A 12,658-nucleotide genomic window follows, 5' to 3' on the forward strand; every position below is an offset into this window, starting at 1 on the left:
ATATATTTATGTATATAACAACTTGTATTCGTAGTTTTCCTCAGAGATGGATGAGAGTATCTTCTTTAATGTCAGCACTTAGGGTCTAACAGAGGACACGTCAGGCAGATAGTACCTAACGTCCCATCGCCACACACTCTCATGGTGCCTCATTCGCCCATCTTTATATCCACACTGATTAAATGTATCTCTATTGTATCAAATAAGATGAGCTTCTGTGTCAAGCATATTAGATCTATAACTCTCCAGTGATCTCTGATGAGGTGGTTTGTTTATTATGAAGACTGAATGAACGTCCCACCCTCCCTAGTTCCCCCAATAGCAACATCTAGTTTTGGGGTCACTGCCTCCACTAACCTGCCAACACACCGCAGAGCCTGAATTGCAAAGGTTAATGGTATTGTCTGTCGGCCGAGGAACAAACCGCTGTGCCTCGGCGTTCGAAGGAGAACACGAGCACATTAATGCTAATCAGTTAGCAGTCTTTAGCATAATTTAGCCATCCTCCTTTGTGATTTATGATATTTTCAGTGAAGTTGTCAAGCTGAAAGGGCTACGTGCTGCGGTTATTCAAATTCACAGACCAATTCTTGTGTATTTGAACAAAGAGCCAATTATTTCAAGATGACTTTATGTGCCACAAGCACATTTTTTTCCAGTTGTAACTGGAGGAGTATTTTTATAATGAATAAAAGAAAGGACTATTTAATGAATAAAAGAAGCAGTTAATCTGAGTGTTTGTTGTTTTTTTTCTAAATAGCTGAATTGGAATCATCACAAAGAAAACTCTTGTCTTCTCTGCCTCTTTTACCTGTCCTAAACCTCCACAGTATAATGGTCCAGTTTACTCAGCCACAACTCAGGTGTTTTTCCTTGAGTTAGTCCATTTTGATTTTGTCTCCATATTTGCTGCTTATCACTGTTTTTTTTTCTGCACTATCCACAGAGCACTGGTCAGTGACGGTGTTTTGTTGTTGTTTTTTGTTTTCTTTTTATTGTCCTTTTGTTTGTTGACTTACTTTCTGAATGTACAACTCTTCTCCATTATAACATCTGGTAAAAGTGTACTTTGCAAGATTTACTTAATTAAAACAGATTTTATTATTATTTCCCCTTCAAGAGTTGTAGTTGTTCTACTCTGGAATAGCCTCATACTCTTGTCCTGCTGTGCTGTTTTTGAATATTTTTACAGTTATAGTCATTTTTGTGATACACCCCAAAATGGAAAATTGCATACTATACATTTATTTATGTAGTTTTGTTTGTTTTTATGTTTAATCAGTTCATTGTTTTACTGTAAAAGCACTTCTAAGAACCACCTTCTTGTTAAATCTCATTTATTTCTACATTAAATACCCAATTTATTGCTACACTGCCTGTTTGCAAAATATTAATTATTTTCATTGTCATTCAAGCTACAAAGACAATTATTTGCTCTGTTGAAAAAAGGGAGTGTTTAGTTAAGTGGCTTATTTTCCTCAGTCACCCTCATTGAAATTAAAATATAAAATGTGCAATAAAATATTAATTTCTGTAAAATGATCAAGCTAATTGTGTGCAGTCCTTAGGTCTTCAGTTCTTACATCAGAACCCACAAGAAAACGATGTGGTGTTTATCAGTGTAAAGCCATCTACCTCCTCCTCTCCTCCCCTGTGTACTCTGGTGCTTGGCTGCCATGCCGGTGGGTGATGATAATATAAGGGTGGTGTGGAGCTGGCAGACAGGAGATGGTGCCAGATAAGAAGCCAGGCCCTCTCAGGGAGGTAAAGGAGCCCCCCTGGGAGTGAACAAGTTAGCCAGGTAGTTGATGCGTGGATGTGTGACATCATTCTTCTCAAAGAAATAATATTGCGTGGCTGTGTTATCACATTTTAACTTTTTCAGTTATTGCAAAAAGCTGCTGTAGTGCACACAAGTTATTCTTTCTTTAAACGATGTCACTGGTTTTACTGAGTTGTTGTTGTTGTTGTTGTTGTTAATCATACATAGCTGAGAGTGACTTTCTGTCCACAAGCCACAACTTAAACTCTATTCGTCACTTCTGCCAAAACTGTGAATAGAAATTTGTTTACCATAATGCTCAGTGCTATGAACCTGCTTTTAGAAACAGGCTGTGGAGCTGTAATGTTTTACCAGGTTATCATGTTTGATGAGTGTTTTCTGTAGAATATGTTTAATCTCAGTGGAGAAACAAAACCTTAAACATGTCGATGTGCTGTCAGATACAGTGTCTCTGCCTTGTTACTAGGTGTGCACGAAATGTAAGGTTCAACTTGGCTGTTGGGTCATTGTTCAGTATGGGGGGAAGCAAAAGATGGAATTTCTTTTTAATTTATTTTGAAAACCACTAAACGGTGGGTCATAGGTCCTTCATAGTGTAAAAGTGTAGGCAGTCAATCAATTGTTTAAGGTCAGGAAGTAATCTAATAGAGAACAGTATGTCAACAAAGCTATGCACTCTTGAACCGACATTACTGAGCTCAAGAATATTATGCTCAACACCCTCGGTCTTTTGGTCTCAGAGTATTGTATCATATATGAAGTGTTGAACACTGCCAGAATACCAGCTATTGGTTTGGCCTTTGGCTGCTTGTACACTTGAAGAATGGCAGGCTCAACACACAGGAGCTGTTTCCACAGGTAACATTAGTTGGCTCTACAACTGCCTGTAGATTTTTTGACCATTCAAGTAAGTCCTTAAGGATAAGGATAATAGGATAATCACCTTTATTGGCCAAGCATGTTACACACAAGGAATTTGTTTCCTTTGTAGAACCGATAGCAGTCAGAAGGTTGAAGGTCCGAATCTTGGTGCCTGCAATCCACATGTCGAAGTGTCCTTGGGAAAGACACTGACTAAACTAGTCGCTCCCTCCTTAAACTATCACATAATGCTTTATTTTGTTAGAAAAAGGTCTCACAAGTGAGAGTTTGTGAGATGTGTATACACAAAGTTGTTTCTGCATAGAAGTACTAGAACATACTGTATGTACATCTCATTTTTTGAGCTTTGGGTCATGTCTAAGATGATAATTCACCGTTGTAACATTGTAGCTAAGTCAGAAAACAAGAAAAAGCACTATGGGCTCTTAAACCTACAACTGTTTATATGGCATCACAATGACAGTTTATGGATGTTACTCTGTGTGGATCTGCCTGTGGCCACTGGATGGAAATGTGCTCTATAAGTACGACTAAACTTGTTTGTTGTGAACAACTTTCATCAAGACAGTTTAGTTTGGTGCTGTATGTGTCCTGCAAACTGTAAGCTCAGCGCACTTTCAGGACTCCAGTCCAATTTCTATTGTATTTTTCACGGTCTAATACAAGAGCTGAGTGTAGCTTAAATAACAGTTTATAAAGCTGTCGGAGAATTGATGGTGTGGACAATACGGGTGACATATTGCAGCCTGACAGAAATCAAATTCCATAAAAGTGAAATTGAAAACCCTCCGTGAGGCGGCCTTGCTGCTGAGTAGACAGCTTGTTTTAAAGTTTTCAGAGGACTGGAGAAAGCCAGCGCTGCATGTTGCAGCACGTTTTTAGAACCAGCCTGGGAATTCGAACACTGCTAATTTTCTGTCACATAATTTTATGTCTGTATTTTTTTCATGTCAGTTTGGGTTGTTAAAGTGTTGCTGTGAGTATCAGATATCTGATTTGGAGGATTGTATTGTCAAATGGGACAGAGGTCATAGAACAATGATGATCATATTGTATTTGACAGCTTCAACTGTAGAAAAGAAAACTCTTCATAAAAAATGAATTAATGCTTTGGTGTTTCTACTGATGCCATTTGGATTAGTATCCATAAATGGTCAAGAAATAAAAGCACTAATATAGCCAATGCAAACAAAGGTTTAGGTCCCCACACGGGTTTACATGTGGTTGGTTAATGAACTAAAGTAGGAAGGGAATGAACAGTGTTTCATTTAAAAACTCTTTTGTTAATGACAATAAGACCTGGTTTGATCATGGAAAAACGGCTTCAAGGGCACATCAAGTCAAAGACCTGCTGCAGCAATTAGAACTCGAGGAAAAATCACCAATAAAATAATTTGAGTGTGTTGCTGCAGGAAATGAACTGATGTGTTACAGTGTTTGAACTGGATTTGCTTTCTTTTTTATCTTTGTTGTCGTTGTACTTGCCTCTGCTGCAAGTTTATGATGTTTTTGGCAGAAATGCGAAAATGTTCTACTTTCAGCTTCACAGTTGTGAAGATTTGCTGTTTTTCTCTGTCATATGTGATATTAACATGAATGTGTTGACATTTGAAGATGATATCTTGGGCTTTAGAAAATTATAATGGCCATTTTTCAGCACTCACTGACAGTTCATAGGCTTTACAATTGATTGAGAAAGTAACCAGCATATTAATTGATGATGAAATGAATAATATTTGCATCCCTATATACAACATATTAAGATATGTTTCTTCTTCGTGTGTAAAATTGGCAGTTTTTTTTATTTATTTGTTTGAAGCAGATGCCCCATGGTGATGGACGCCTGTCTAGCCACAACATGTCTTCTCAGTACCGCATGCATTCCTACTACCCAGCCACCTACCTGCCTCAAGGCCTGGGCTCCACCACCTGTGTGCCACCCATCTTCAGCCTGGAGGACAACAGCAGCAGCAGCAACAACAACAACTGCTCTGAGGCCATAGCAGCCTGTGAGTGACATATAAAACAGTCACACACACACACACACACTTCTCAGGCCCCATAAATTTTTAGACAGACTTTATCAGCAGTGTAGTTAAGTACATTGAAGGGAGGACTGCACTCAAGTCAGCAGTGCCATAAAAATATGAGATGAAATTAGTCTAAAGATAAGTTTTTTTTTTTACTTTTACTGGTCTTACTTTATTTTGCTTTTTTATTTTTCCCTCAAATACACAAATGTGTATGTAGTTCTGACACCAGTTAATTCATGTGTTGTATCAATTTCCAAACTGAGAGTTTACATGAATGAAACAAAGAAAGAAAAGCTGCAAACTTAGATTGCCTCTTTAACCTCAGTTAGCTTTTCTGTTTAAAGCATGACAAAATGTATTTAAATGACATCGGCTGTGTGGGATGTTATCAGATATTTGCCTCTCATGCACACATGTGAAATGCTCTGAGGTGTAAAATACTGTACTACTGACATTTCTCTCACATAGTACTGAACATGTTCACACATACTATTAGGTGGGTTCCAGTTATATATGAGTGCACCTTTTGTGTAATGTGAGAGCTGTCTCAGTAGTGCATGTGTGAGTCATTTCAGTGTTGTATGGGAGTGATTTCACTTGAAACAAAAGGTTTTCACTTGAAAAGGAAGGTACTGTAGTCTGAGAGTGTCCCTGTGTAGTTCTTAAATCTCATTGGTCACAGGTCAGTGCCATGTTGTAATAGATTTCATTTCCATTTAATGCACAAGAGTCACGGACAACCAAATACCAGATTACAAGATGGGCCAAGTTAATTCCTATGAAACTTTCTCAGTGGTATATACAAAAAAATCTTCATGCTCTGACCATAAAAATTACTCAGATGTTCCACACCCTTCTGTGTTTTTGGGCCCATAGAGCACGCACGTTATCAGCCTCCTCTCATGGAGCCGAGACTTCTGCCAGCCGAGCTGGGTGACTCTCTGCACACATAAAATCAAATAAAAAATATTATACAGTGCTTCTAGATTTTTTGAAATGATATTGGGCCCAGTGAATCAAATTCTGAGAATGAAAAGAATCATTTTACAGGGCTTGTGACACTCACTTGCCTTATTATGCTGTTAAATTATTATATCATAGACATAAAATAGACTTAAAATGACAATAATATTGTTTATTGCAATTATTTCTGGATCAAAATATTGTGTTACAAAAGTAGACATTGTGACAGGCCTGTGTGCGAGCATTTTAAGTACTATAAAAGTATTTTCTGTGTGTTTATGCTCATTTCACATGTACAGTATGTGACGGGCAAATACCCAATCAGTGGCCTACACAACCTCTGATAACATGTTCGGCCATTCAGCCTTAACTGTTTCTCATTTACAGTCATTAATGGACATTAAAAACACACCTCTATTGCTGTAATTCACAGCCATCACAGAAAAAGTCATCCCTTTTGAAACAGTCACAAAAAGCTGACAGCACAGCTCTGTTTCTTATCATTGTGTTTAAAGATGACGTGGATCTGATCTCTGATCTCGCAGTATGCAGCCATAGATTTCTGGCACTCTGTGCCACCAGTCTCAGCTGAGCATGGCTGCTGATGGTGTTTGCCTGTACTTTCTCAGTGCCTGTGAATGTGGGCAAATCAGATTATGTGTTGAGGAAAGTATTTGTCGGGCTCTGCAAAGAATGCATGATGAGAGTGAGATAAAAGGGACACTCCAACATAATGCAGTGGGAGAGAGGGCAGGATGCTGGGCTAATGCTTGTTCAAAATTTACTGTACTGGCAGTCAAAAAGTTTTTTCTTTTCATGTCTTTTACCTTTGTGCTTAATTTTATATCAGGAATGATAAACAAGTTTTAAATATGTCTCCACCGCTGGTGCACCCGCTGGTGAGATCTTTAGGGGCCTGTTTAAAAAGTGTTTTGAGAGCACATATTGGAAATGTTAGCATTCTGTTTCACAAATACTGTCACTCACAAACTGCAGATAAATTTGCATCTTATAGAGGGATTTTGCATGTTTGTGTATGGGTTGCTGAAACTGTGTGGCATTTGCTATGGCAAGTGAAATGCTCCAAGGGAAATGATCTTAACGTTGCACATTACAGCTTGCATGTAGCATATTTGCTGAAACAGGCTCCAGATCATGAATGAGTCGACCACTGAGAGTGAGATTGAGTTTTAAAAGTCTGCAGGTGACTTCCACTGTACACTGACTAATCTGTTGTTACTATGTTCACTCCAAGTAAAGGCACCAATTATAAACTTACTATAAATCTACAGTATGTGTAACTTCAAACTGCATTTATCTTTGTCGGTATTAATTTCTGAACGGTTTTGAATCTGAGTCTGGTTGCCTTCATATTGGTAGTGCTACGTGCTGCCTGGTACGGAGCGTGAGTGGAGCTGAGGCGGACTGAAAGGATAGAATGAAGCTAGCCACCAGTGGACCCTCCTGCCTGTCACTCAAAGCGGCCACACCCTTAATTATGTGTAACTTTTAGCCTCAATATAATTTAAATGGACACATTATATAAAAATTCACCCCCTGTACAGTTGTCATTGAAGGGGAAATTGGTTGTAGAGACCAAAATTGTTTTTGTACCAGGCTGTAAACATGTTTATTTTCGCTTCAATGTTTGGCATTTTTACATGGAGTCTATGGGGATTGACACCCTTTTGGAGCCAGCTTCAGTTGGCCATTCGAGGAACTGCAGGTTTTAACACTTACGCGCTGCCTTCAGTTCTCAGCTGCCGAGGTTGCCGATTGGTTGGACTGTACACGGGAGGCCTCCCACAACTGAAGATAAACCTCATTACTTTAGTAGGGACTTTTTGTAAGAGTTCTGTGTCTGAGATGTGAGTCCTGTGGCCTTGATGTTGTTCCAGTGTTAATTTGTATCTTATCAGACAAGTACAAATCACTCTGCAGGGTTATGAACATCTTTTTGTTACTGTAGTGCTGGTACTAACAGTTATTTTCATTATTCTTGATTAATTCTTCAGTTTATAAAATGTGAGGGTGGCTGTGACTCAGGAGGTAGAAGTCAGCGGTTTGATTGCCATTCTCCACAGTCCACATGTTGAAATGTCCTTGGGCAAGACACTGGTCCCCAAGTTGCTCCCGTTGGCCAGGTCAGCACCCTGCAGGAACAGCGCCACCATCGGTGTGTGAGTTGGCGCCACAGATGGCTGATGAAGTGATTAATTATTGAAGAAAATGTTCTTGAAATGACTAGTTTTGTCCAATACCCCAAATATATTCAGTTTACTGCCAAAGAATATAGACAAAACCTGCAACCAACCATTTATTTTTTGACTCTTTTGCGTTAAAGTATTTGCTGATTTTCTCTGGATTGACCTAATTGATGAATAGACTAATTGTGCGTTGGTTGGATTAAAGAAGTCATCTCAGGCTGGTGGACCATTCACTATTTTCAAACTTTTTAAGCACTAAATGGCTAACCAGTTAATTGACAGAATAATGAGCAGGTTCACTGATAATGAAAAGTTGCAACATCACCAACACAGCTTAAGTTAGGAACGTAATATAGACCCTCGACCTGGTTGTTTATTCAGTATCACATTTGCTTCAGCATATCAAAATTCACCCACCTCTTTTAATCCTTGAATTGTTGCGTTTTGACTGAACATGTTGTGAACCTCTGGATCAATCCACGAGGAGGAAGTAGCTGGGAGCTCTGAGCCTACCTGCCCTCCCCTCCACCTGGCTGCCAAACAGCGCCCTGTCAGATTTATCCCCCTCCCAGGATAGGGCTAATCAGTTGCCCAAATACAGAGATCCAAATAACCTTCAGGAGTGCCATGCTGTCCTTTCCCCACCTCGCCTCCCCTTCCTCTTCTTCCTCCCCCCTGTCCCCCCCCCCCCTCCGCAGGCCCTGCTGTCTCCGCAAAATTGCCTTCTGGAGTTAGTGAGCGGGAACAGTTAAGATTTACAAACAATGATGAAGCTTGTCATGCGTCTTTCTCCATCCGTCACGGCGGGCCGGGCGGAGCTGTGGGGAGAGCCGTCCTGGTGTTCTTCATAAAAGCCAGCTCTCTGTGAAATACGCCTCCGGACGGCCTGTTTACTGCCCCGCGCTCGTCAGCAGCACCGCCACTGTAAATCACCGAGTGGGAGGTGACAGTGCAGTCCATCAAACTCCCACCCCACCTCGCTGCCCTCCCAACATCTCAGCTCACATTGTCACCCCCCTCCATAGACACACACACAGAGACATGCACACTGTTTCTCCACAAACACCCGCCCTGCTTCCTCACTAGGATCTAACTGGGGAGGCTCAGATGAGCTGCCCCAAAAGAGTTATGGCTGGTTCAGTATTACAGGAGACACTTCACCCCGAGTCTCCCGGTGTTTATGTTCTTTCTTTTTTGTCCTTGTCTAGACTTTACCAAATCCAAAATGGCTCAAAGTTTGCAAGCTGACTACCACTGCAGCAACTTAACTTTCACATACTTTGTACTTTTTTTTAGGGGGGTGACAAGATTTATACTAAAGTCAGACCCCAAAATCGAGCGCGCTGTGCTGGCTATACGTTTGTCTGTTTTGTTATATTGGTGTCAGCACAGAGCGTACAGTAATTTAAATGCAAATCAGATTGTTGAGGTATTGCAGATGTTAATCCCACTGATCGATAGACCTGTGTGAGCCCATTAAGTTAGAAATCCATTACTATCTTTCTAGATGATATTGTATTGATTTTTCTTGCTTCAATCCATACTGTACTGTACACCAAAGTGAGTTACTGCGTATAAAGTCTGTCGTTTCAGGTTCTTGGGAGGAAAAAAGCTGTAAAAAACAAAGGAGAGATTGACATCAGTAAGTTTCTTTGTTTCGTGTGTAGAATGGGCTTTCCCTGCTTTCAGAACAGATTCCTTCAGACTTGACACGCACACACACTCTCTCACACACAGTCCCTTCACATACACACAACCACTGCATGTACCATCTGCACACGCGCTCATGGCCACTCATTCCGGAGATGTCACAAAGGCCTCTCACTCTTTAGGATTTATTAAACCTGAAACAAATCGGTACTTCTAACCCAAGAGGTGACATTTTAAGAAGGAAGTGCTGTTTCATGTACTGTAGCAGCCAGAGTTTATTTCCATGGTCACTGACATACTGAGAACATCACTCAGCTCAGCACATGCACTCTGAGAATGTAAGAGCTGGAAAACAGGCTGAAAGTGTTCTCATCTGGAATCAGTTCTGTATCTCCATGATATTAATTATGCATACAATTAAGTTTTAGCAACAAAACTGTCCCATTAAGTATTGGTTTAGATGGTAAAGCTTTAACTGGGCTACAATGGGTTGAAGAATGAACATTTTCAGATCTCTAGGTTTAATGAAACATAATTTCAACATGCAGTTTGAACTGGCTTCACATTTTAAAATATGAATTTGAATGCTGTTAAAACAACGATCGACCCGTCCAGGGTGTACACCCCGCCACACACTCAGTGTTAGCTGGGATCGTCTCCAGCCCACGTGACCCTCTGCAGGAGAAGTGGTACAGCTAATGGATGGATGAAGCTCTTCCATATCCCGTTAACAGTATGGGACACAGACGACAAAACAGGACATGTACAAAAGAACATAGGGTATAAGTGCACGTTGTTTTTGTGCACTAAACACTAGGACACCCCGTTACATTAAAAACTATTCCTACATTTTGTAATTCCATATTAATTAGTCAATATTATTTTGAATATTATTTGTGCATCCATGACAGAAATACCGACAGGGGCTTGCTGACAGAAGGAAAAGTCTGTACATTTGTTTACTAATGAGAAAGATGAGAGCAGAATGATAAACATGAGCAGTCCATGTTTTCAGACCTTTGTCACCTTTCATCAGATAAAGTTGAGTAAACTTAACAAATCGACAAGTTGTTTCAGTTTTAAAGGAACGTTGCAACTTTTTAAACATGGTAATAAAGCCGAGAAAATATTCAGACCTTCTCACAGTTGGTCAGAAGACGTATACGTTTTGTTGAGATAATGACTTGATTCAATCTGTAAGTAAGAACCAGCAGCAGAGAGAGTGGCCCTGCTGGGCACCGACAGGCCCCTGGAGGGCCTCACTGAAAGTGTGGCTGATTGAGTGGCTCTCCTGGCTCTTGGTTACAGGCCTCCGTGGCCTGTCAGATGGCTTTGTCCCCCCTGCTGTGCTGCTAAGTGCCCTGATGGCCTCTGGGGTTGTGGATGGGCTAAATACCAGTGTAATTGGTGGGGCACAAACATCGTTGTAATGTGTTGTACAACACCACCATTTACACAGGCCTGGGGCTGTGGAGACATTAAATGGCCAAGGCTGTGTAGTTTATGTTCCCTCTCTCACCTCCTCTCTCTCACTTACACACTAACACACACTCTCTCCCTGTCCAGCTTAGAGGGACTTGAGGATTTGAAATGGTGTTATTTGTGCAGCAGTATAGGAAATGAAATGGTGTTATTTGTGCAGCAGTATATAATCACTGAATGTAGTGTGAGTTATTTATACTATGCACTGTCGTTTAACATCCTGTGTCTGCAACTGTCAAGTAGTCTGTTTGTGTAAATGCACTATAAGTAGCGATTATTTCTAAAAATTACTGTACATCTTAAAAACCTTGCTAGAAAACGTTTGGTTTTAATGACAGTAGCTTATCTCTGTAAACCGTTTCTTCTTACCGTCCAGACTCTATAATCCACTCACTAGGTTGCCTTGAATTTTTACTGTGCCATCACAGAATCAGAATAATGGGTTTTGCCATGTGCAGCTTGCTCTGTTTATCTAGTTGGTTCAGTCTTTGGGGGCTGCAGTCAAGAGCTGCAGACGCTACTCAGTGCTGAAATCTACTAGGTCTTTATATTATGGCAAGAAAAAAACATTTTTGATGTATGTTGTGATTTGCAGGTGACTGTGTATTTTCGTCCATCCATCAGCTGGCACTGGGCGAGGAGTGGGGTAAACCTTGGACAGGTCACCAGTTTATCACAGGGCTCACAGTATATATCTATAATATTGTACAAAGATGCTAGAATTTATAGAAAGAAAAAGCAGTACCGTTTTTTTTTATTAAGATACAGTGTTGTCATTTTGATGCCTTTGTTAATGAAACTGATTTTAAGTAGCATAACAATTCCAATTCATAACCACTATTATGGGAAATACTAAAATAATCTAACTGCAGTATGTTATTTGCTAATTATATATTTTTTCTTGCTGATCCCCCACACAAGGGAAGCCTTTGTGTAAAGACAGCAATGTCAAACTGAGTAAAAGTTTTCATTTGAGCCTTTTTTACAGTAATATCCTTAATGAGCAACTGTCCAAGCAAGTTGTATTATCAACATGTTTACACTGGATGTTATTTTTGTTAAAACACACATTGTTGCTAGCCCCTACGTTGTTGTGGACCGCCATGGCTCGGCACGGATTGACAAATGGTTTTGCCTCTGCAGTTCTCTGAAACAGCTGAACTACTTGGATAAACACATTTGGCAGCTTTAGCATCAGCAAGAGGCGTCCTCCTTTCTGTAGTCATACATTTTACTTTTCCTGTGTCCTTTACTTTGGCATTTTTCTTACCCTGTCGACTCCTGGGTTTTTAAAATGTTATGATGGAAAACTGCCGCAAACATTGATCGGCCGCCTCGGCTCATTATTGCATATCCATAACTTTTCAATGGGTCACACCAAAAAGCCCAAAGATAGACTGACAGGCCATTTGTGAGTTGATGGGGCACAGTAGCAGAAATGGAGATTTAGCATAGGGATGAGGGCTGTGTCACGCCTCTCCGCCAGTCATCGTCACTGGGGACAGATTAGTTAACAATACAGGAGCAAAGGTTCCTCTCTGCTTAATTAGCCTTTGACCCCGACACTGATGCCTCCTGTCAACCTGCACTGGCCCTCTACTCTCTACAGCTCTATTGCAGACCAATAATGAGTGTTTAAACGGTTTCTGACCCCCCCC

At 40.4% G+C, this 12,658-nt stretch overlaps 1 protein-coding gene across 2 annotated transcripts in view; it reads left to right on the forward strand.

The window, feature by feature from the left end:
- The window catches only part of dmrt1 (doublesex and mab-3 related transcription factor 1), a 25,793-nt gene that overhangs the window by 6,065 nt on the left and 7,070 nt on the right, over positions 1–12,658 (forward strand). Inside the window, exon 4 of one of the 2 annotated variants that reach the window (XM_020585920.1) lies at positions 4,485–4,674. In XM_020585920.1, coding sequence (XP_020441576.1) covers positions 4,485–4,674 — 190 coding nt within the window. The remainder of the gene's footprint in view (positions 1–4,484; positions 4,675–12,658) is intronic. The other variant, XM_020585921.1, reaches the window with a different exon arrangement.

This window comes from Monopterus albus, unplaced genomic scaffold (genome assembly GCF_001952655.1).
Source record: "Monopterus albus unplaced genomic scaffold, M_albus_1.0 scaffold385.1, whole genome shotgun sequence".
In the NCBI taxonomy this organism is placed as follows: domain Eukaryota; kingdom Metazoa; phylum Chordata; class Actinopteri; order Synbranchiformes; family Synbranchidae; genus Monopterus; species Monopterus albus.